The sequence below is a fragment of the Quercus suber genome, unplaced genomic scaffold (assembly GCF_002906115.3).
Source record: "Quercus suber isolate HL8 unplaced genomic scaffold, Cork oak 2.0 scaffold_355, whole genome shotgun sequence".
Taxonomy (NCBI): Eukaryota; Viridiplantae; Streptophyta; class Magnoliopsida; order Fagales; family Fagaceae; genus Quercus; species Quercus suber.
The window spans coordinates 107291-133245 of NW_027069807.1; the positions used below are offsets into that span (position 1 = coordinate 107291).

General features: G+C 31.7%; 1 protein-coding gene across 1 annotated transcript; it reads right to left on the minus strand.

Moving 5' to 3' along the window:
- Positions 1–1797: 1797 nt before the first annotated feature.
- Positions 1798–8203, minus strand: LOC112003443 (disease resistance protein Roq1). The gene is given in 9 exon segments (XM_065760150.1): positions 1798–2203; positions 2731–2873; positions 3027–3721; positions 3809–5278; positions 5391–5843; positions 5959–6714; positions 6716–7058; positions 7279–7798; positions 7911–8203. Coding segments are annotated over 6 exon segments (4158 nt in total). The 5' UTR covers positions 7782–7798; positions 7911–8203; the 3' UTR covers positions 1798–2203; positions 2731–2873; positions 3027–3088.
- Positions 8204–25955: the final 17752 nt, after the last annotated feature.

The following is a 25955-nucleotide window of genomic DNA, read 5'->3' on the forward strand; positions in this document are numbered from 1 at the left end:
GCATTGAGAAGATCGCATGATGTCTATGGCGAAGCCTAAGTTTAAACAGAAGCAACAAAGGACAGACAACAAGTTTGTCTTCCTGACAAGTCCCATAACTTGTTCTGACCATGCAGAACAGGTAGCCATGTTCATCCAACAAGTTACGATTTTGGTTGGTAATTTTCTAGGATAGACTTCACTCTAGACTTTGAAGAGTACTCTTACATCCCAGAAAACACATTGCCATATAAAATTATATATCAAAGGGGTTCTTTCCCTAGTCATGAGTTTCTACATCTGACAAAAAAGGACAGACTGAATCATGAATGTAGACCAGGGATGGGATGGAAATTAAGCAGACTAGAAATTTATGTTCAGACCCCAATGTGATTAATACGGCAGAATTATCGAATTTGAAGTTCTATCACACCAGTTGTAAAACAATCCTCCCATATATATATATATATATAATCCAACACAGATCAATAAATAATCTAACACAGATTTGGTAAGGAAGTGGAAAATCAACAAATAACCTCTTCAATGAAAAAACCAGTCCAGGGAAACAAACAATAACTCAGAAAATCTACTATCAAGGAACAATTACAATTAGTCAGAACTTACAAAATCTTTGTAGCCTAGACCCTCTAAATCTTTCCATAATAATTTTCTCCATTAACTTCTCGTCTGCTTAAACCAGAACCTTTGACACTCCAAGGAACCTCCTTGAATATTTGCAACAATGAACCCCGCTGGAAAAAGAACTCTGTGGTTTCAATCTCTCAAACACTCTCTTGGGGATCACAAGAGATTTGCCAATCAAAATCCTAATAGTCTCTTCCGTTGGCAATTCTTTGACTAAATCCCCATTATAATCTTTTTTTCTCTTTTTTTTTTTAAATCCCATTATAAACTCAAGTAATACAGCTAATCCTGAGAAACCGCAAAACAAACTAAGACTTACCACCTGTTACTAGAGACTATCACAAAAAACAGCAACCTGTCTTTTCCTGAACCATGAGCAACACATTAAAGGCAAGGAAAAAAAACAAAAAAAAAGGCATAAGCAACAACTCATAGTCACAAAATAATCAACATCAGACAATGATCTTAACTTTAAACCATACTAAAAGTCAGTAACTGGTAATTTCACAAATAAAGGCGGACATATCTTCCCCATAAGCAAAAGCATAAATATAACAATGAAGCACAATATATATCCAAGGTCATATACATATCCTGCATTATCTAAATGAGAGTTCTCTAGCTAATTCTAATCCCCTAAAACCTCCCCCTTTTTTTGTCATGAAATGCAAAGGGAGACTTTCTCTAAGAAGCCGAAACACGAATGTATCAATGAGGCACACTCCAAAGGATGGCCACTTGCTTAAGACTATTTTAGAAACTATGGCATGTGTGGACTTTAATTTTAGGAAGAAGACTAAATTAAAATTTATTTATACCCTTAAAGTTCATGGTAATTTTGATTTTAGTCTCTAAAGTATCAAAATTTGGACCCACACTTGTAATGTTACATCACGTTTGGATTTTAACACTTACTTTTATTTCTGCTGATGAAGTGTCCACTAAGTGCCATCTAAACTCAAAACAACAAAATTTTTATATTCAAAACTACGTCATTATTCAAAATTACATCATTTTGAGTACTGTGGTATGAAGACCCATGTCTTGATGCACATGAAACACTAGAGAAGACCATTGACAACCCAAACTTTAAGGCTTAATGCTTGAAAATTGGAGTATACCTGAAGAAAATAATGAGTGGGGCATTTTAGCAAACACAAGGCGTGCATGTTTAAATTGGAAATGAAGAGCATAATGTCACATTAAATCTACCCAAAAATTTACACTCAATTCAGCAATAGCACATTATCAAATAACAACTTGCAGCATTACTAACAGATAACAACATTGGTATAACATAGGAATAAAAGTGAAATTTGTTCCTCAAAAATCCAAAACTTCAGTACTCATGAACCTTTCTGGTATAAATTGTGTTGGCTACATGAGATCTCAGGCTATCACCCATGCATTTACAATCACATGGGTGTGCTTAGGAATGGTGTATCCACAAATTTCCACATCCATCTCAGCATGAGGCACACCAGGAGAGTTGCTGTTGGATGAAGCTGCATTGTTTCTGTAAGCAAAGATTGTAGATAGATGTGGTAGTCGTATCAGTTCCTCCATTGAACAAGTCCTGATAAATTGTCACCAAGTTGTTAAATGACAAATGCATAGAGGTCCAACAGCTATATAAGAAACTATAAGGTTTGTTGCTTGGACAAATTATAAGGTAGCATTTTGGGATAGTTTTACCTCCTCTCATGTGAATAGTGTATTCTACTATAAACTTTATTAAGACTTGTCATGAAATATTGAATAGTTATCCATTTATTCACTTCTCATTCTTTGATTACCAAAATAGAAAAAGGTTTTGCAAACTTCAATTCACTTTTTCATTACTTTTCTTTTACTAACTTCAATTGCATATAGGCGTATTTTGGAAATTTCTACAATATGAATCACAGACCCAAATGCCAGTGAGGAAAAGATAAAAACAGCAATTACATATGCATTTGTATATTAATAAAAGTTTAACAGAACATTTCATATGCTTAGCCAAATAAATAAAATAAAAAAGAGTATTACATGTGCAGCACACAAAAAAGAAAAGTTATTCAATCAACAGTAGGAGCAATTTGACAGTTAATTTAAATGATTTACCATTTTGAGCCCTTGAGAGTTGAGATCGTGACCAATATAATGAGAGCCCAGGTGGGTCGTTTGGTCCCCTTCTTCCATTAAATACAAGTGCACCAACAAGAGAACAATGAAAAACTTTGTATCATTCCAACCTGATTAAAAAGCTAAAAAAAAAAGTGATACAGTATGATTTTAATTATTGAAAAAAGGTAACGCTAAGAAGAAAACAGAAAAAGAAATATGTCCAGGAACACAAAAAAGAAAAGAAAGAAAACAATTAGATTTATAATGGTAGGAGAAGAAGGATGCTAACTTACAGGTAAAAGAAGAGAACAAAATTCTGTTGGAGATGGTAAAATCTAGATCCTAGATTATATAATCACCAACCAACGGAATATACAACCTCATAAGAAGAGAATCTTCGTCTACTGCGGTTGCTGCTGTCATGTGCAATAGTTTGATTGAGATCTACGATGTCTTCCTTGTATACCAAACGGACCCCGATTTTCTCCACCTCAAAGCCCGTGATAGCTATTTTAATCTCAACTTGATGGAATTCCTTCGCATCAATAGAAACGCAAGGGGTTCTCCAATTGTGGAGATTAGATAAATAGAGCAGCCCAAGGTGATGCGATTCAAGTTTACCATATTTTTCCCCTACATCAAAGTCAAATGGACAACAATTTGTTTGAAATCCATCGACTTTAATCGATTGAAAATTAATTAGAGATGGGCGTTGATGACGCTCGCTGGGTACAAAAACAAAGCACAAAACAATTCCCCTCCACCCATCACACTCATTAAAAGGCACCTGTATGTTCACTTTTTTTATTTTGAAAATTTGATCCAAATTTGGGAAGCTACATAGATATAGATATCTTTGGAAAATGGAAGAAGTTACAAATGAGCTATAAGGGTCTTCGCATATGTTCACTTCTTTAGACCATGTCGGAATTTCACTTCCAGGAATAATAGAAGGAAATCTCCTCCCTAGTAGTTTACCACTTTGTCCCTGAAATATACAACACATGATGTTGAGTTAAAATAAAAACCAACACACGGACAGACACAAAGATATTTAGAAAGCAGAGAGAAATACCTTAAACAAGTTACTACCGCTTTGAATATTGTCAGCCAATTTGAAGCAGTTGATACATTTGAAACATAATTGAAAATGACACGGCCAGAAGGAATCATTTTGTGATTCTGGCAATCTCTTTAGTGAGGTACAATTGTTCACACTTATACAATCAACTTTTGACGGAAGATTTGGTAATGACCGAAGCCTCTTGCAACCATCCAAGTCGAGCAATCTTAGTCTAAAGAGTTGAGAGATGTTTTCAGGAAGGGAAATGAAATCATTTCCACTTAGACGTAACTGATTTAAAAGGGATAAGCAGCCAATATCATTGGGAATTGCTAAAAGATGGCAGTCCCTAAGATCCAAATCTCTTATAGGCATACTTGATAAGAGACGCAATAACACACCCACAGGATCTAGACTTGTTGGCAAAGAATCAAATGGAGATGATGGCCACTGATGTTCACTAAAACACACTCCCATGACATTTTGAAGGCGAACGGTGGAGGAAGGCAACTCTTTTATAGCTGTACCACGCAAATGAAGAGTCGACAAACTTTCCATATTCCCCAAGTTCTCTGGTAAGCTGACAATTTTTGAGCATCCAGAAAGATCAACATGGCTTAATTCCATCAAATTACAAATAGTGCTAGAAAGACACACAAGATTTTTGCAATCTTTTAGACTCAAATACCGAAGGGCAATCAAATGTCCAATGGAAGATGGCAACACTTCTATTGCTGTTTCTTCTAAAGTAAACGTATGCAGAGCTTCAAGGTTCCCTAGGTTCTCTGGCAAGTTGACAAATTTTGAGCATCCACTAAGACAAATTTCAAATAGTGACTTCAAACTACAAATGGTGCTTGGAAGAAACACAAAATTTTTGCAATTTGTTAGATTTAATGACCGAAGGCTAATCAGAAATTCAACTGATGAAGGCAATTCCTTTATAGCTGTTCCACACAAAGTAAGCTTCTTCAAACTTACCATATTCCCCAAGTCCTCTGGCAATTTGTCAAATTTTGAGCATCCAAAAAGATTAAGATTGTTAAGCAATGTCAAACTACAAATGGTATTAGGAAGACACACCAGATTTTTGCAACCCGACAAGATCAAAATATTTAGGCCAGTCAAACATTCTATAGATGAAGGTAATTCCAAAATAGCAGTGCATCCCAAAAGAAGTTTCTGTAAGCGCTTCATGTTTCCCACAAATTCCGAAATTTTCTTGACTTTTGAGCAATGAGTAAGATTAAGAATTTCAAGAGACTCCGTTTCAAACTTGTTTGGAAGACAACTTAGTTCTTTGCACTGTTCTAAATCAAGAAGACTAAGCTTTTTTAGATTCCCGATGGACGGATGCAGCTCACATAAATTTGAACACCATGCAAGAACTAATTTTTCAAGATTTAGGACTCCAGTGAAGTCAGGGCTTATAATTAGGGCTGACGAACCAGCCAAATCGATGAACTTTAGCTTGTTAAAATTCTATGAGAAGAAAAGAAAAAGTTTAGAATAATTAACTTCCTAGTGTCTATTTAAAAAATTTTAATACTTTAAAACTGCAAATTTGTATGAGGATGCTTATTAACGCTCCTACCTTCATTCCTTCCCAAAGTCTTACAATTTTGCTTTGTTGCAAATGAAGTTGAACAAGCTCATCTAGCTGGAAATAAGGCAATGATTTTGAAGGATAATCATTCCATTCAATAAATCTTAAATTATTAGGGAGATGTGTGGGGACATGCAAAAGATTAATATTACGAATTCTCAGAAATTTAAGATTGGGCATTTTCAAAAAAGCGTTAGGGTTCCAAAGTGGCCCAATCTGGTTTTTTGATGATGTGAAGCCTCGCCAAGATAGAGTCTTTTGGACCCATCCATGAAGAGTAACCAACAAAGCTAACCCTCGCGAATATAGAGAGCTTACAACCTGCCCCTGAAGATTAACCAATAGAACTGACCCTTGCCTCCAACATTCCTCTTTTTCTTCATGATAAATACTTGTATCCTTGGCTCCCCTGATATCTATGGCTTGAACTGCTTCTGTTCCCTAATAATAAAAAATGAATTCGTGAATTAAAAAATATATTATTAGCATAACTATTCATATTTAAACTTTACTGAATATGAAGAAATTGAATGAGCTCAAGTAAATAACCTCTTACCGTATTGTTTTTCAACACATAATCAATGTCCTCATAAAGCCACAGTATCCTACGCTTCCCAGGCTCATCACGAGAGTATTGACAAACTTTATTCCTACCCATTTCTCCTAGTAAATTGTGCATCCACAATTTATTATAATCCAAAATTTTCAAGAGAGATTTGTCAATGAGTTCCCTCAATCCAATTTCAGGGTAGAGGTCAAGACTACGAAGTATTTCTACTACATAATCTTTCTCCTCGTGATTAAAGAGGCATGCAATATGTAAAAATATTTCCTTGAGTATGTCATCGAGTCCATCAAAACTTATTTCAAGTACTTGGATAACAATTCTCCCAGGACCTTCTTTGAGCCTCTCTAAAGCACTCTTCCATTCAACAATACTTTTTCCGAACAAAAAAGAACCCAAAACCTCAAGAGCTAAAGGAAGACCATCAACATATTTTAAAAACTTGTTAGATAGTTCTAAAAATTCATCTGGAATGTGCTCCTTTTTAAAAGCTTTCAAATAAAAAAGATGCCGTGCATCTTCATATTCCAAAGGTTTAACTTCATATATTTCGGATTTAGTTAGTGAATGTGTCTGCAACAAATCTTTATATCTTGTTGTTATGATAATTCTACTGCCCAAACCAAACCAATTGCGCTCTCCAGCCAACCCTCGTAACTGTTTTAGTTGATTTACATCATCAAGAACAAGAAGAATTTTTTTGCGACGTAACCTAGTCTTGATTTTGTTAGAGAGGATCATCATCGTAATCCAAATGGTTTTCCTTCAAAAGTTTAAGAATAAGGGTTTTTTGAACTGCGGGTAAACGATGTCTTTCACAAACTTCCCTAACATCAGAAAGAAAACAAGAATCGTCAAATTCTTCCAAAACCTTATCATAGACAAATCCAGCCAGAGTTGTTTTACCCATTCCCCCCATTGCCCAAACCCCTATAAACCGAACATCATCAACTTGATCTAAAGCTAAAAGAGACTCCAATTCCATAGCCTGAGGGTATATTCCTACTAGGCCCTGATTAAGTTCAGAGAATTTATATCTAACTGTACGCGATATATGTCTCACAATGCTTCGTATTTCTTGGGTCTCAGGGCTGTAATGAACAAAAAACAATACGTTGAGTTTGAAGTTTGAACCACCAATAAATAAGAGATGCGAAAAATATGAAAATTGATTGGATCGCAAATTTTTTTTTTTTTTTGAAAGAAGTACAAAACATTTATGTAGATCTGCTTAAGGTTCAAAATGGAGTTGAATATACAAAGTGGATCATGTGAATATTAGAAAGAAAGAAATACATCAAATTAAATTACCTAATATTCTTTAAATGACATCCGGCGAGATTGCCCACATGACTCAAAGCATCTCTCCATGTCTCTACCTTCTTCTTCTCAAAACGTTTTTCATGTTTAACAAAGGCCTCCTTAAAAACTCCCAATTGTTTCCGCACATCAGAAGGATCCACATAGTGAAAAATAGGAAAAACTGTCATTCCCAGTTCTTTTTCGCATTCAATGATCTTTGCAAGTTCATCCAAACACCAAGATGAAGTTGCATAGTTTTCTGAGAGAATGACAATAGCAAATCTCGATTCTTCTATAGCCTGCAACAGTTTTGATGAAATAGATTTTCCTCTCTCAAGTTTTTCATCATCCCTAAAAGTGACAATGCCTTTCTGTACCAAAGCTTTGTATAGATGATCCGTGAATTTGTAACGAGTGTCCTCACCTCTGAAACTGAGAAACACATCATACTTCCATTGGCTGGTAGAAGAAGTTGAAGAAGAACTTGGTAAAGATAATGACTTTGAATCCATTGAATCACGATATAGATCTGCGGGAAAAAAAAAATTCAATTAGAACTGAAGAAAATTGAAAAAGAGAACAATTATGAAAGAAGAAAAACTATTTGATGAATTCCCTTCATCAGATGGGCCAAGCATTACCTTTTTTTTTTTTTTTTCTTTTGGGATTTTACGAGCAAGATCAACTGAAGCTTCACAGTTCAGAACTCAGGGGGAGTGTTGGTATCGTAAGGCTAAATTGTGTAGTAGGGAAAAGGATTAGCTTGTTGGGTTTTGTCTCTGGCTAAATTGTGTAGTGTTTTGTTCAGAACTAAAGTGACAGTCTTTGGTGGTACTGAACAAAGAAAGTAGGGAATGGAAAAATCTAGGTAAGTTGCAGATTCCACTCCCCCTCCTTTTTTTTTTTTTTTTGGAAAGTAGATTCCACTCATTTTTCAATTTTTGCTTTTTGTCAAATTTGAAAGGAAAACTAACTTTTTGTCAAATTTGAAAGGAAAGACTAAAACTGTCCTTCGGGTTCACTTTTTTTTTTTTTTTTTTCTTAATAACTCTATCAATAAAAGCTAGATTATACTAAAGTTAATTTGTTTAGTTTATACTCTACACATCTTTAATGCAATGATTATTCTACAAATATAAATATTTGTGAAATATAAGAGGCAAAACCAAAGTTTATACCAAGATTTAAAATAAAAAAGTTGTTTGGTTTATATAAATTGTTTTCCTTTTTTTTTCTTCAATAAAGTTTTTTTTACATCATCAAAAATAAAATAGAAAAGTCATGATCATAGAAAAAATTAAAGACAAAAAAAAAAAAAAAAAAAAAAAAAAAAAAATAAAAAAGAAAAAAAATATTAAGGAAGGATAAGAATAAAAAAAGGGGACAATAATACTCATTAGTGTTTGGATATAACTAAAATTAAAAAGAATGAATATTTTTATAATTATTAGTAATTGTTAATTCCTAGATATAAAAGTAATTTCACAAGATATTCAGAACCATTTTACTTTCTTAATTTTATATAAAATACAGTAATTTCCTTATTTTCTTTTAAACATGACAGAATTGAACTCTAATCTGTTTATTCACTTAAAGCTTAAAAAATAACATGGCTATGGCTAAAAAAACATTTAACCATTTTAAAAATGGGCCAGATAGGATTTTTTTGGGTTATACGGTCAATCCATTTTTTTAAGGATTAAAATTATAATTCTGTTATTACCTATTTTTTTCANTCCAATAAGGTTTGTAACAGTCTTTCCGCTGCATTACTCTGGAAAGGAAAACATCTTGATACCATCTATAATCAGACATAGTGGCATCTCAAATTATTCAATAAATCAGAAATCGAGATGAAACATTAGATGGAGCACCAACAAAATGTTTGATAATAGTATAAATCAAGGTATTAACACCATCAGAATACCTCGACCAATACGATCATCAAAAATAGGCAAACCTTCATTCATTCTTTTTAACAGCATGTTTAATAGAGTCTCTAGAATCTTCTGTGAGATATGAATCCCACCAACCACGAAGAGTACCAGAAAAACCAGTAGCAAGCAAGTCAACAATTTCAGATTGAGCAAGATCATGATTATTTTGATAAGCAATGCCAACCATGGACATATGTCCCATTTGTTGTTAATATTCTTGTTCAGAAAAACCATCAATATTCCATTCATAAATTTTATCAGCAGAAACAGAGAATTGAGTTTGAAAGGTCTTTCTTCAAACTGAATATCAGGAGGAGTAGGTTTTGAATACCAATTTTTGTAAGAAACATGGGCTTGGAAGAACTTCCAACAAATCTTTTGATTTCTGGGAAATCATTATCAAAAGCCTTTTTAGCAGAAACAGAAGAAACAGTATCAGAATTGGTTTTTCATCAGAAACAATTTCTTTTTCATTTCTTGAAATAGTGCGAGCAGCATGAGTACTTGTAGAAGTACCCTCAGTTTTAACATTTAAGGAATCAAGCATTTTTTTCAACAATATCCAAAGTTTGGATTGAGAAGTTTTAAACTTGAATTTGTTATCAAAACTGGGTAGATTAATCAAAGGTTTCTCAGTTTTTACTGAAACAGGTTTTTCAACAGAAACAGACTTATCAACAGTTTTTTCAACAATTTTTCTTCAATACGGTCAAGCTGTTGACCAATAACATGCAAAGATTCATTAGTAAAATTGTTTTGTTCAATAATACTAACAATAGGAGTTTTATCATCAGCAATTTTGAAAGGAGTAGCTTTAACATCAGTTTTTTCAGCAGTTACCAAATAGTAGTGAGAGGTGGATGCTGGACCTGACAATGGTTTTGTCATCTTTAACAAAATTTGATTTTATCACATTCAAATAGTTTTTTGTAACTTCATCTTTTGAAACATAATAATTTTCAAGGAAATCAAAAAACAAAATATGTCTTTTCAATTGAAGCATTTTTTCTCTCCATTCTTTTTAACACGGTCTTTTTCAGACTGAGCAAAATTATTTTGAAAATATTTCCTTTTGTCTATTTTTTGGAAGCATGAATTCATTAAACAAAGAAACCATATCAATTTCAAAATTTTCATTTAAAACAGTCAATACTCTCAAACAGTTAACATTATTGTTGTCAATAGGAGGAAAATCAGAACCAGATGGAGAAATAGATTTAGTTCTTCTTCGTCTTCATTGGCAGGTTTGCCATATGGAGAGGAAGATTCTGGTTTAGTAGAATAGTAAACAGAGCTGATTTGGGATTTATCACTGGAAACACCTTTTAATTTTAAATCAGAAGGTTTTTCAAAATTCTTTTGCAAAAAATCATTGAGATCTTGATCTCTTTTTGAAATACTTTTAGATCCAGCAAAGGAATGTCTTCCTTCGTTGATCCTCAAGGTGGTTGAATATTTTGAAAACTTATTTTGACAGTACCATCAAGATATTGTTGAATATTTGTGAGATCTAGCTCATCAAAAACAGGTTTGGGAATAGGGATTCTTGTTCCAACAACCATTCATTGGGAAGCTTGACATCTTGCAATTGAATCATTTTGGAACTTGAACGTTAGCATCAGGGGTTGAACATTGGATTAACATAGTTTTACCAGAGGGTTCTCTATGATTTAAACAACCAGGATTTAACTGAGTACCCAACAATCTGTAATAAATACGGTAAATCAAAGCAAAAGGTTTACTACCTTCATCCATGATATAACCAGAAGAAGCAATATTCAGAGTTAAAGCTTTAATAATATTAGGATCATCCAAAGCAAGAGTAAGATCAGGATAACAATTAAAATAAACAGGACCATCATACAGAGAAGCAGTAATCATACCGAGAATGCTGTCTTTAAACACCTTAAATCTAGCATCACGTAAACACATGAGAACAGAAGCATTGATACCCTTTCGGGTGAGTGGTTTAATAGCAACTTGAACCATACCAATATGCAAATAACTTTGTTTTTTAGCAATAAATCGTTAATATTTCTTTTGGAAAACAAGCAATATTTTTCATGAATTTTTGAAATAGAAAATGTTGTTCAACAGTTCTCACTTTGTAAATGGGATGAAAAGTGGATTCAGCCAACTAGTTTTGTAAACAGTTTTAGTATCAACTTTGGGAATATTCCATTTTAGAAATCAGGAAGCTCATTATCTTCAACAGTGTGATCTTCTTCATTTACAATATCAGGAGGACAACCAGTCCTGGAGCTGATAGAGGAATTGGATCTCCACAACTTATTCATACTAACCTAGTTTTAACACTCAGTTATCATGTATTTCTCACAACCGTTGCATTTCGTAACACATACCCTAAGCAACCCTATACCACACACATGCCCTACACCTCTCTTGGCTCAAACGGGCCTTACAGTCAGGTTCTGGGAATTCACTTTACACCTAAGGTGGCGCCAACGACGGTAAGAAGGGGACACAACAACAGAGCACCAAAGGGTCAGACAAGCACAGACAAGGTACAAAGACACACAACACTACCACCAGCCAGAAAAGAGTGGCTCTGATTTATTGAATAATTTGAGATGTCCTACTATGTCTGATTATAGATGGTATCAAGATGTTCTCCTTTCTAGAGTAATGCAGCGGAAAGACTGTTACAAACCTTATTGGAAAGAAAAGTTTATTGACGGTCTGCCTCCTATCTTGCTCATAAGGTAAAACAAGAATTAATTGGTAAAAATGATTCTATTGACTATGATAATTTAACCTATGGTGATATTTTAAGCACTATTAAAAAACTTGGTATTAATATGTGCAATGATGAAAATTGTTAAAACACCAGTTAAAAAACAAAAGAAAAGCTAAATATGAAATGGGTAATTTTTTGTGAACAATATGGTTTACCCCAATTGCTCCTTCCAGGCAAAACGGTAAAAAACATGATAAAAATCACAAAAATTATAAAAACACAAAACCAATGTTAATGATTTTTATGCTAAAAAGAAAAATGTTTCCAAAAAATATGTTAACCAAAAGTCTGGAAAAGGTAAATGTTTCAACTGTGGAAAACCTGGTCATTTAGTAAAGATTGTAAACAAAAACCTGGTAAGTTGAAAAACAAGTTCACATGTTAAACATTGGAAATAATGATCAAAAAGAATTATTCAGAATCCTTGAATCAAACAATTCGTCTGATCCCTTGGAAGATGATTTTTCTTCTTCAACTGATTCTTGTTATCACTCTTTTGATGAATCTTCTGATATTAAACTTGGTTGTGGAAACTCATGTTGTAATGCTACTAAAACTGTTAATGATCTCACCAAAAGTAAAGAAAAATCTTTGGAAAGACTTAATAAAAAGAAACCAAAAGATTTAACTGTTAATGATTTCCAACATGAAATTAATGTTGTTAAACAAGAGATAAGTGAATTAAAACATGTGTTTAAAATAAAAATGATCAAAATATTGATCAAAATAAGTCTGATAATGAACCAAATGAGCACAAGGATGGAGATGAATCCTGTCAACAGTCTTTTCTTTCTGATAAAGGTAATATTGATAGTTCTCAACTTGCTCTTGTTAATAAAATACTTCCTCCAAAATGGTTTACAAAAGTAAGAATTGTTGTTTCCATGATTATCATTTCTTTGTTATTGCTATGATTGATTCTGGTGCAGATATAAACTGTATCCAAGAAGGATTGATTCCTTCAAAATATTTTGAAAAATCTACTGAGAATTGGTTTCTGCTAATGATTCTCACATGAAAATTAAATACGAATTGAATAATGCTCATGTTTGCCATGATAATATATGTTTCAAGATTCCTTCTGTTTTAGTCAAAAACATGACTGATAAAGTGATCCTTGGTCTGCCTTTTATAAATGCTTTGTATCCTTTTCTTGTTGAACATGATGGCATTACTACTGACCCTTTTGGTCAAAAAGTAAAATTAAAATTTGTTTCAAAATCTGAGATTGATACTAATAATGCTTCCAATCTGCTTTATGCTAAAATCAAACATCTTAGCTTCCTTCAACAAGAAGTTAAATACAAAAAATTGCTGATCAACTTTCCAATAAATTGTTGCTGTCAAAAATTGATAATTTTCAAAAATTGCTTGTTGATGGTGTTTGCTCTGATATTCCTAATGCCTTTTGCATAGGAAGAAACATATTGTTGACTTGCCTTATGTTAAAGATTTTGACGAGAAAAACATTCCCACCAAGGCTCGTCCAATACAAATGAATGTTGAAACTGTTGAGTTTTGCAAAAAAGAAATCCATGATTTGTTAGAGAAAAACTTATTAGGAATAGCAAGTCCCCTTAGTCTTGCTCTGCTTTCTATGTTCAAAAGAATGCTGAAATTGAGAGAGGAACTCCTCGCCTAGTTATTAACTGTGTATTATTCCATAACCAATATCAATTTCAAGTTTAACTGTGTATACTGTGTATTATTCCAAAATGTTATATATATATATATATATAAAGAAGAAAAGAACCAGAACCCACAGCATTATGATATGCTTTGGATATTATGGGTCCGTTTGGATTGAACTTATTGTTGCTGAAACTGAAAACTGAAAATTGAAAATACTGTAGCAAAATAATTTTTAAATGTGTAAATAGTACCGTGAGACTCATTTTTAATATTTTCTAGTGCGTAAACAGTGTCAAACAGTGCATAAACAATGTTTTTTTTTTGTCTCTAAACAATAAAATCATGTAATTTTACTATTCACTTTCCGGAAAAAAAAAAAAGAAAAAAAAAATGTAAAACGCAGAGCGTAGACTCAACAAACACTGAGTCCAAACGCCCTCTATATCAGCTTTTCTCATTGCCATTCACTGGCTGGTCAAAAAGCAAGGTAAAACACGAAGCTTCCTTGCAATTTTCGTACGTGACCTGCAACTGAAGTGAATGAAACACGGTATGCTAAATAAAAGATACATTGAATGAAGTGAAAGGACACCCATGCCAAAGTAAATAATATACATTAAATGAAGCTTCTTGGAAATTTCCAACACACGCGTGGCGATGCCCCAATCTTCACTCTGCCCCTCAAAAGATGTGCACACTCTGGTGGGGAATAGAAGGTTTGAAAATTTGCACCCTTTCTTTTATAATTTTTTTTTTACTAAATATATTACTAGTATATATTGTAGAAAAAAAAAAATATATATATATATATATATACATATATATGTATATAAGTGTCTTCTTTTTTGCCAAAATTCTGCTAAATTTAAAAAAAAAAAAAAAAAAGAAGAAGCAAAAGTCGATCTCTTTTGATCGGTCTTCGATTGATAGTTGATCAATCGAGCATTCTTTTATGTGAATTTAAATATTAGGTTCATGGCATTGATTGAATTCTTGTCAATCGGTTGAATATAGCTGAACAAAAAGAGCAAAAGACTAAATAAAAAATAAAACTCATAAAAACGTGGATACCAAGTACGATAACCCAAAAAAAAAGAGGGTATGTAAATAGTATCATAGACTCATTTTTATATTTTTTTAATGCGTAAACAGTGCCAAACAGTACATAAGCAGTATTTTTTTTTGTCTCTAAATAATAAAATTATGTAATTTTACTGTTCACTTTTCAAAAAAAAAAAAATACAAAACGCAGAACGTACTCAACAATCGCTGAGTCCAAACGCTCTCTATATCAGCTTTTCTCATTGCCATTCACTGGCTGGTCAAAAAGCAAGGTAAAACACGAAGCTTCCCTGCAATTTTCGTACGTGACCTGCAACTGAAGTGAATGAAACACGGTATGCTAAAGTAAAAAGATACATTGAATGAAGTGAAAGGACACCATGCCAAAGTAAATATACATTAAATGAAGCTTCTTGGAAATTTCCAACACACGCGTGGCGATGCCCCAATCTTCACTCTGCCCCTCAAAAGATGTGCACACTCTGGTGGGGAATAGAAGGTGTTGAAAATTTGCACCCTTTTCTTTTATAATTTTTACTAATTTTACAGTAAAAAAATTATAATATAAATATATTGAGACTTTTTTTAGACATTTTTACAACATATTATCCATTCATTAATGAGGAAATAGTATTACACTAAACCACAACTCATATTCAGTTTTACTCATTATCTCATTTTTGATTATATCGCTTATCCCTTCTAGATTAGCATCTTCAAATTATTTTGTTCCAATTCCTTGTTCTTCTTCAAATTCTGCTAAATTTAAAAAAGAAAAAAAAAAAAAAAAAAAAGAAGAAGCAAAAAGTCGATCTCTTTTGATCGGTCTTCGATTGATAGTTGATCAATCGAGCATTCGTTTATGTGAATTTAAATATTAGGTTCATAGCATTGATTGAATTCTTGTCAATCGGTTGAATATAGCTGAACAAAAAGAGCAAAAGACTAAAATAAAAATAAAACTCATAAAATACGTGGATACCAAGTACGATAACCCCCAAAAAAAAAAAAAAGGGAGGGTGTGGAATTTTTGTTGTTTTTTTGAATTAATATTATGTTTAAAGGAGGAAATAAAAAAGAAAAAAAATATTGAAAGGAAGGATAAGAATAAAAAAGGGGACAATAATACTCATTAGTGTTTGGATATAACTAAAATTAAAAAGAATGAATATTTTTATAATTATTAGTAATTGTTAATTCCTAGATATAAAAGTAATTCTTACAAGATATTCAGAACCATTTTACTTTCTTAATTTTATATAAAATACAGTAATTTCCTTATTTTCTTTTAAACATGACAGAATTGAACTCTAATCTGTTTATTCACTTAAAGCTTAAAAAATAACATGGCTATGGCTAAAAAAACATTTAACCATTTTAAAAAATGGGCCAGATAGGATTTTTTTGGGTTATACGGTCAATCCATTTTTTAAGGATTAAAATTATAATTCTGTTTTACCTATTTTTTTCATTGTTTACAAAAGTTATTAAATTAATGTATTATAGATGAAGAAATTGACAAAATTAATTACAAATTTAACTTATATTTCTCAAGCATGAATATTTTTAATGTTAGATTTATAACTACACTGAGTTGATTGAGTTAAAAATGATATATTTAGTTATCTGTGTAGGTATCTTTAATATTATTTCATATTTTGCATTTGGTACGCTAATTAGAAGAGGTAGATTTTTGGCATCCAATTTGCATACCTCCTTTAAACATAATATTAATTTCAAAAAACAACAAAAAATTCCACACCCTCCCTTTTTTTTTTTTTTTTGGGGTTATCGTACTTGGTATCCACGTATTTTATGAGTTTTATTTTTATTTAGTCTTTTGCTCTTTTTGTTCAGCTATATTCAACCGATTGACAAGAATTCAATCAATGCCATGAACCTAATATTTAAATTCACATAAACGAATGCTCGATTGATCAACTATCAATCGAAGACCGATCAAAAGAGATCGACTTTTTGCTTCTTCTTTTTCTTTTTTTTTTTCTTTTTTTTTTCTTTTTTTTAATTTAGCAGAATTTTGGCAAAAAAGAGAAGAAAACAAAGAGGAATTTGAAAAAGATAGAATCTGAAAATTTGTTGGAATATCTGACAGTAAATGTCTTTAATCTGAAGAAAAAGAAAGAAGGATGTAAAGCGAGACTAAATGTCTTCAATCTGAAGAAAAATGAGAGATAGAAAGTGAAGTAGAAACTGCAAAGCGTACGTGAGTTTGTGGGTCTTAAAGTGTAAGAGTTTTAATTTACCTATTTATTCCTGTCAGTTAAAAACTTGTAAGTGGGAATAATGATGGTATTTTAGGTATAAAAAATGAGAAATCTAAACAAAAAAAGTCTCTTAAATAGTAGTATAGATATATATATATATATTTTTTTTTTCTATAATATATACTAGTAATATATTTAGTAAAAAAAATTATAAAAGAAAGGGTGCAAATTTTCAACCCTTCTATTCCCCACCAGAGTGTGCACATCTTTTGAGGGGCAGAGTGAAGATTGGGGCATCGTCACGCGTGTGTTGGAAATTTCCAAAAAGCTTCATTTAATGTATATTTACTTTGGCATAGTGTCCTTTCACTTCATTCAATGTATCTTTTACTTTAGCATACCGTGTTTCATTCACTTCAGTTGCAGGTCACGTACGAAAATTGCAAGGAAGCTTCGTGTTTTACCTTGCTTTTTGACCAGCCAGTGAATGGCAATGAGAAAACTGATATGATATCCAGAGCGTTTCATAATGCTGTGGGTTCTGGTTCTTTTCTTCTTTTTATATTTCTTTTATATATATATATATATATAATATTTTATATTTCTTTTTAATTAGCAATAAAGTTTTTTTTTTTTTTTAGGAATAATATAAAGTTTTCTCAAACAGTAATTAACACTACTTTTTAACCAACAAGTGAATCAATTTTTGTGACAAAAGTGAGGACTTTTATGTTGGGTGATTAAGGTGGGTTTCGTTCAGTTTTTTAAAATTGAATTTAAAAAAAAATAAAGTTTTTAAAAAGTACAGTATATAAAAGTACTTTTGAAAAAGAGAAATGCTAATGAGTACTTTTAAGGTATTCGTTAATAATCTATTTAAAGAAAATTTTTATGAGAAATGAAAAAAAGTAATTAATATTTTGACAGTTTTTTTTCATTTTTCATAAAAGTTGTATCAAAACTTTCTTAAAATAGATTATTAATGAGTTCCTAAGGGCACTCGTTAGCATGACCATTTAAAAAAAGCTGAGTGTTTGGTAAAAACGGTTAAAAAGTACTTTGTGAAAAAGCTGAGTGTTTGGCTAGCACTTATAAAAATGGCGGTTTGAGTGGTAAATTACCAAAAATGACAATGTATATATAAAGTATTGTGAAAATACTTTCTAAAAAAAACTTTCAAAGTTTCTAAAAAAATATTTTTTTCTCACTAATATTAACTAATAATAACCTAACACTTAAAATTTATTGTGAAAATATTATAAAATTATTGTAGTAGCATTTCTCAATTATAATTTCTCATTCTTTATTTTATTTTTCCCTTATTTTTTTACTTTTTTTTCCATTCATATTTCCTTCTTCTTTTTCTTTTCATTTTTTCCCTCTTTTTTTCTCCACCACACACACGTACCCTTCTCTTTTTTCTTTTTTTTCCTTCTTTCCTCTTTTTCCTTACCACTTCCTCCATAAAGTTCCACTTGCCGTAGAAGTCTTTTTTTTCTCTTCTTTTTTCTCTCTTCTCTTACCACTTCGTCTACAAGTGTCTTTCCCTCTATCCTATCAAAACACACAAACTTAAAGGTCACACATACCACACCATTTGATTCTCATCAAACGAAGATAGAGGGGGAAATCCAAAAGGGAGGAATGGGTGAGATCGGTGCTTGATCTCTGCCTTCATCGCCGCCTGTCTTCCTCAACGCGCCTCCGTCGTCTGTTGATCTGCTCTGCCTTCACCATCGCTTGTCTTCCTCCCCACTACTGCTTAATCTCTTCCCCATTGCCAATGACATGCGGCAGAAATGGGTCAAGTCGGTTTTTTTTTTTGTTCTGATTTAATTATTGGGTTTTTTTTTGTAAAATTGTGTTATAAACAAAGGGATAAAATTGGGTTTTTGGGAAATTTGTGCAATGATAACATGAAACGCAACAACACTTTTTTGCAATGGAGCTCAAGGCTGCTTTTGCGAAACGCACTTTTTCCTTCACAAATGAAAACGTAGATTTTTTAGAAAACGCAACTTTTAAAATTTACAAAACACACATTTTATTTATTTGGATTCAAAAAGCGCGTTTCAACTTCTAAAAACTGAAACAAATGGGCACTAAGTATATTTAGGGAAGCCAAATGTCTTGTAGTTGAATTGGCATCTCCTTGTGCACAAAGTGCTTGGGGATTTAGGGAGAAAAGGGTTCGAGTTGTAAGATTAACAACATGTTATAATTATTTCTTAAAAAAAAAAAAAAAAAAAAAAAAAAAAAAAGTGAATTTAGGGAATGGAAAATGGGGAAGAAAAGTGAGAGAATGACTTTTATTTGTATTTGAGTTTAGTTGGGATGGTCTTAAGAAGAAAAATTTAGCAGTGGCAGAACACAAGTTATTTCGACCAAATACAATATTTGACCATTTTTGCCCCAAAGTTGTATATAGATGATCCGTAAATTTGTAGCGAGTGTCTTCCCCTCTGAAACTGAGGAAGACATTGTACTTCCATCGGTTGGTAAAGATTAGGAGTTTGAATCCATTAAATCGCAATAAAGATCTGCGAAAAGAAAAATCAATTAGAATTGATGATGCAAAAAATTGTCAGTTAAACTCCTCGTCAATACAAATGGACAAAGGCAACCCACAATAAGATATGAAATAGAGAAAAGATGAAGTATGTTTGAGAACCTGCTCTCAGCAAGTGAAATAACATCTCTAGCATGCAAACCATTAGGCCACACACATCTTGTTGATTAGGAATAAAAAATTAATAAATATAAACCAATTTAAGTATCAAATATATTAAAAAATTAAATGGCACATTACGGTTTAATCTCGATTAAATCTCGGTCTAATCTCAAAAATCTTGAACCTCTCCCTTTTTTCAATCTATTAAATGGTCCGGGCAGGGGCGGATCCAGAAATTTTTGTTTGGGGGGGCTGATTTGTGTTGCTAATTTATTAGTTTATACAAACTTTTATACACATACACAAACACATGTATCTATACACATACACAAAAAATTAGTATCTTTCATAATGAATCCTTAAAATTAAATGTTTCATAGAATTAAATTAATCTTTCACTATCTTCCAAAGTAAAATCCTTACAATTTTCATTTTCAATATAAGTTACCAAATTTCCATTGTGAGTAAAAAAAATTTCAATTGAATTAATGAAGTATTCAAAGACATAAATGATCAAAAACTTTAAAAAATACAAGAACACATTTTACCATAAAAAATGAATTTGAGAAACAATACGTTCTCTATAACTACTAGACAAATTGGACAATTTTTTAAGAACATTATTGGACCAACTCAAATAGTTGAAGGGGGCCAAGTCCCATTTTTGAAGGCTAATTATTAAAATATTAAATATTTCTATATAGTAAAAAAAAAAATTTAAATTTTGCCCCCACCCTAACATGTAGCTCTGCCCCTGGGTCCGGGTTTTAAAACCATGCTGGATTAAAGTACAAAAGGCAAACTGCTTAGTAACATCATTTTTCATATCAGTTTGGTATTTTGATTTTTCGGGTGCCTGAATATATGGGGACTAGGGTCCAATGTTTGTGTTGTTCTAAGGCTCATACGGTGATAGTAAATTGCTAAAATATGAGATAAATGGTATATATCTTATTGGACCTACACTGTACTTGAACTTAAAAAGTCATGGGTTGGGCTTGTAGTCTCAAGCCGCTATGGGAGCAGTGGGTTAAGCCTCGAGCGTGCTGGGTTCAAGGGTGTTCGAAGTGGGTGTATGGACCCATGATTAAAACACGAGGCATAAAATGATGCTGTCACGTGACAACAATTTTTTTTTTACATTTTAACACAATTAAAATTTACCCCTAATGTATTAAAATATGGAAAATATAATTGCTACAAATAATTAGTCCAATAAATTAAATTATGCTTTCTACGAAAAATAGGGAAAACTTTTGGGTATTGATAGTTACCCTTCTTTGTTTTGTGTCTCGTGTATATAAGAAGATGCTAGATGAATGAAAAAAAAACTGTACTATGAATTTTGACTCCTGATAAATTCAATCTATGTTCCATAAAAATGATTATTAAGATTTTAGTTGCATAGGAATTCGTACCTTAGGGGGTTGTCTACAGCTAAACAACTATTTTTCTACCATTTCTCTTTGAGGAGAAATTATACAGTCCTCTGGTGGACTACGTTACTTATCCACAATTTCATTAAAAGATTCTTACTTGTTTAAAATTGTTAATTAGTAATTTCTATTTAAAAAATATTTATAACTCAGCAATTTTAAACAAGTGGGAGTCTTTTAGTAGAATGGTGAACCACGTCACTTGTCCACCATGTGGACCTTATAATTTCTCCTATTTGAGACTACATAAATAAGAAGTTAAATGGATTATTGGTTTTGTGATTTTTGAAATTAGAAAGTTTCTAGTGTGAAAGAATAACTATTTGATGGTGAGGTTAGAGGAGTTGAAGTGTTGGACTTTTAAATGTTTGATATGCGAGGTTTCATTTTTGTGGAGATTTCAGTTTTGGTTTAGAAATGTGGTGGGGACTAGTTGATAAATGAGGAGGGGTACTGGTGTAGGGTTAATGTTTCATTTTTAGTAAGGAAGACAATGAAGAGGTTTAAAGCACGCTTATAACTCACCAAAATTACCATTTCTATCTTATTAATTTTCCTAACCATTCCCATTCCAACATCTATTCAATAATTTTGTTGAAAATACATTAATTGATGTTGAACTAATAATTTATTTTTAAAAATAACTACCAAAAATATTTAGTGTCATTATAATAAATGCATTAGTTTCCTTCAACAGTAATTATCATGTGCATAATAACTAAGAAATAATAATAATAATAATAACTAGTCGCAAACCCGTGCAATGCACGGGAAAATTTTGAATGTATTATTTTACTAATTTCTTCCCAATGCAATTATTGAAATAAAGTTGCAACATTTTCACAATGATCAAAACATCTTCTTTTCTATTTCAACACTTTTGTTGTATCCAAATAGAGAATAACACTAAAAAATAATTAAACCATCCCAAAGCCTATAATTCTCAAAGTTAAAACACTATATATGAACTAAAACAAACCCAGAATTAAAACCAAATAGAAGAATCCCAAGAAACCAAAAATCCAATAAAAATTGCATAAAAAAAAAAGGGAAAGACAAAATCTAATAACAAAAATTTCATGATTCTTCTTTGCCATAGATTTGACAACAAAGGAAGAAGAAGAAAACGTGGAAATCTTCAAAGAAAAAAAAAAAAAAAAAAACTTAAATCCAAAGCAACCCACAACCACAAACCAACAAAATTCCATGAAAACAAAAACCAAAAAATTTAAATTCAGAGCAATATATAGAAATTAAGGAGAGTAAAAAACATGTTTTAATTACCTCAAAATAATTTGCTGACATAGAATATGATAGGTTGGATTGAGTGACAATGGAGAGGCAAAGAGAAATCGATGCAGTGGTGGTGATCCATGGTGGCGGCAGCGAGGAGGACATGGGTTTTGGGGTGCCAACGTATATAGATAATAATAATAATAATAATAATAATAATAAATATAGATGATGATTTTTGTGATAAAAAAAAAAAAAAAAGTGAATTTAGGGAATGGAAAATGGGGAAGAAAAGTGAGAGAATGACTTTTATTTGTATTTGAGTTTAGTTGGGATGGTCTTAAGAAGAAAAATTTAGCAGTGGCAGAACACAAGTTATTTCGACCAAATACAATATTTGACCATTTTTGCCCCAAAGTTGTATATAGATGATCCGTAAATTTGTAGCGAGTGTCTTCCCCTTTGAAACTGAGGAAGACATTGTACTTCCATCGGTTGGTAAAGATTAGGAGTTTGAATCCATTAAATCGCAATAAAGATCTGCAAAAAGAAAAATCAATTAGAATTGATGATGCAAAAAATTGTCAGTTAAACTCCTCATCAATACAGATGGACAAAGGCAACCCACAATAAGATATGAAATAGAGAAAAGATGAAGTACGTTTGAGAACCTGCTCTCAGCAAGTGAAATAACATCTCTAGCATGCAAACCATTAGGCCACACACATCTTGTTGATTAGGAATAAAAAAATTAATAAATATAAACCAATTTGAGTATCAAATATATTAAAAAATTAAATGGCACATTACAGTTTAACCTCGGTTGAATCTTGGTCTAACCTCAAAAATCTTGAACCTCTCCCTTTTTTCAATCTATTAAATGGTCCGGGCAGGGGCGGATCTAGAAATTTTTGTTTGGGGGGGGCTGATTTGTGTTGCTAATTTATTAGTTTATACAAACTTTTATACACATACACAAACACATGTATCTATACACATACACAAAAAATTAGTATCGTTCATAATGAATCCTTAAAATTAAATGTTTCATAGAATTAAATTAATCTTTTACCATCTTCCAAAGTAAAATCCTTATAATTTTCATTTTCAATATAAGTTACCAAATTGCCATTGTGAGTAAAAAAAATTTCAATTGAATTAATGAAGTATTTAAAGACATAAATGATCCAAAACTTTAAAAAATACAAGAACACATTTTACCATAAAAAATGAATTTGAGAAACAATACGTTCTCTATAACTACTAGACAAATTGAACAATTTTTTTAAGAACATTATTGGACCAACTCAAATAGTTGAAGGGGGCCAAGTCCCATTTTTTAAGGCTAATTATTAAAATATTAAATATTTCTATATAGTAAAAAAAAAAAATTTAAATTTTGCCCCCACCCTAACATGTAGCTCTGCCCCTGGGTCCGGGTTTTAAGACCATGCTGGATTAAAGTACAAAAGGCAAACTGCTTAGTAACATCATTTTTCATATCAGTTTGGTATTTTGATTTTTCGGGTGCCTGAATATATGGGGACTAGGGTCCAATGTTTGTGTTGTTCTAAGGCTCATACAGTCATACGGTGATAGTAAATTGCTAAAATATGAGATAAATGGTATATATCTTATTGGACCTACACTGTACTTGAACTTAAAAAGTCATGGGTTGGGCTTGTAGTCTCAAGCCGAAACGGGAGCAGTGGGTTAAGCCTCGAGCGTGCTGGGTTCAAGGGTGTTCGAAGTGGGTGTATGGACCCATGATTAAAACACGAGGCATAAAATGATGCTGTCACGTGACAACAAAATTTTTTTTACATTTTGACACAATTAAAATTTACCCCTAATGTATTAAAATATGGAAAATATAATTGCTACAAATAATTAATCCAATAAATTAAATAATGCTTTCTACGAAAAATAGGGAAAACTTTTGGGTATTGATAGTTACCCTTCTTTGTTTTGTGTCTCGCGTATACAAGAAGATGCTAGATGAATGAAAAAAAAAACTGTATTATGAATTTTGACTCCTGATAAATTCAATCTATGTTCCATAAAAATGATTATTAAGATTTTAGTTGCATAGGAATTCGTACCTTAGGGGGTTGTCTACAGCTAAACAACCATTTTTCTACCATTTCTCTTTTGAGAAGAAATTATACAGTCCCCTGATGAATCACGTTACTTATCCACAATTTCATTAAAAGATTCACACTTGTTTAAAATTGTTAATTAGTAATTTCTATTTAAAAAATATTTATAACTCAGCAATTTTAAACAAGTGGGAGTCTTTTAGTAGAATAATGGACCACATCACTTGTCCACCATGTGGACTTTATAATTTCTCCTATTTGAGACTACATAAATAAGAAGTTAAATGGATTATTCGTTTTGTGATTTTTGAAATTAGAAAGTTTCTAGTGTGAAAGAATAACTATTTGATGGTGAGGTTAGAGGAGTTGAAGTGTTGGACTTTTAAATGTTTGATATGCGAGGTTTCATTTTTGTGGAGATTTCAGTTTTGGTTTAGAAATGTGGTGGGGACTAGTTGATAAATGAGGAGGGGTACTGGTGTAGGGTTAATGTTTCATTTTTAGTAAGGAAGACAATGAAGAGGTTTAAAGCACGCTTATAACTCACCAAAATTACCATTTCTATCTTATTAATTTTCCTAACCATTCCCATTCCAACATCTATTCAATAATTTTGTTGAAAATACATTAATTGATGTTGAACTAATAATTTATTTTTAAAAATAACTACCAAAAATATTTAGTGTCATTATAATAAATGCATTAGTTTCCTTCAACAGTAATTATCATGTGCATAATAACTAAGAAATAATAATAATAATAACTAGTCGCAAACCCATGCAATGCACGGGAAAATTTTGAATGTATTATTTTACTAATTTCTTCCCAATGCAATTATTGAAATAAAGTTGCAACATTTTCACAGTGATCAAAACATCTTCTTTTCTATTTCAACACTTTTGTTGTATCCAAATAGAGAATAACACTAAAAAATAATTAAACCATCTCAAAGCCTATAATTCTCAAAGTTAAAACACTATATATCAACTAAAACAAACCCAGAATTAAAACCAAATAGAAGAATCCCAAGAAACCAAAAATCCAATAAAAATTGCATAAAAAAAAAAAGGGAAAGAGAAAATCTAATAACAAAAATTTCATGATTCTTCTTTGCCACAGATTTGACAACAAAGGAAGAAGAAGAAAACATGGAAATCTTCAAAGAAAAAAAAAAAAAAAAAAACTTAAATCCAGAGCAACCCACAACCACAAACCAACAAAATTCCATGAAAACAAAAACAAAAAAACTTAAATTCAGAGCAATATATAGAAATTAAGGAGAGTAAAAAACATGTTTTAATTACCTCAAAATAATTTGCTGACATAGAATATGATAGGTTGGATTGAGTGACAATAGAGAGGCAAAGAGAAATTGATGCAGTGGTGGTGATCCATGGTGGCGGCAGCGAGGAGGATATGGGTTTTGGGGTGCCAACGTATATAGATAATAATAATAATAATAATAATAAATATAGATGATGATTTTTGTGATAAGTTGATGTAGGAGAGAATTTACAATTTAATTTTTGTAATTATTTAATTTTGGTATTTTTATGTAGAAAACGTTATTTTAGGTCTAGGTGATTTATTTCCTTATTTTTAGGTTCTTTTAATGTTTTTTAGGTCAAATTTG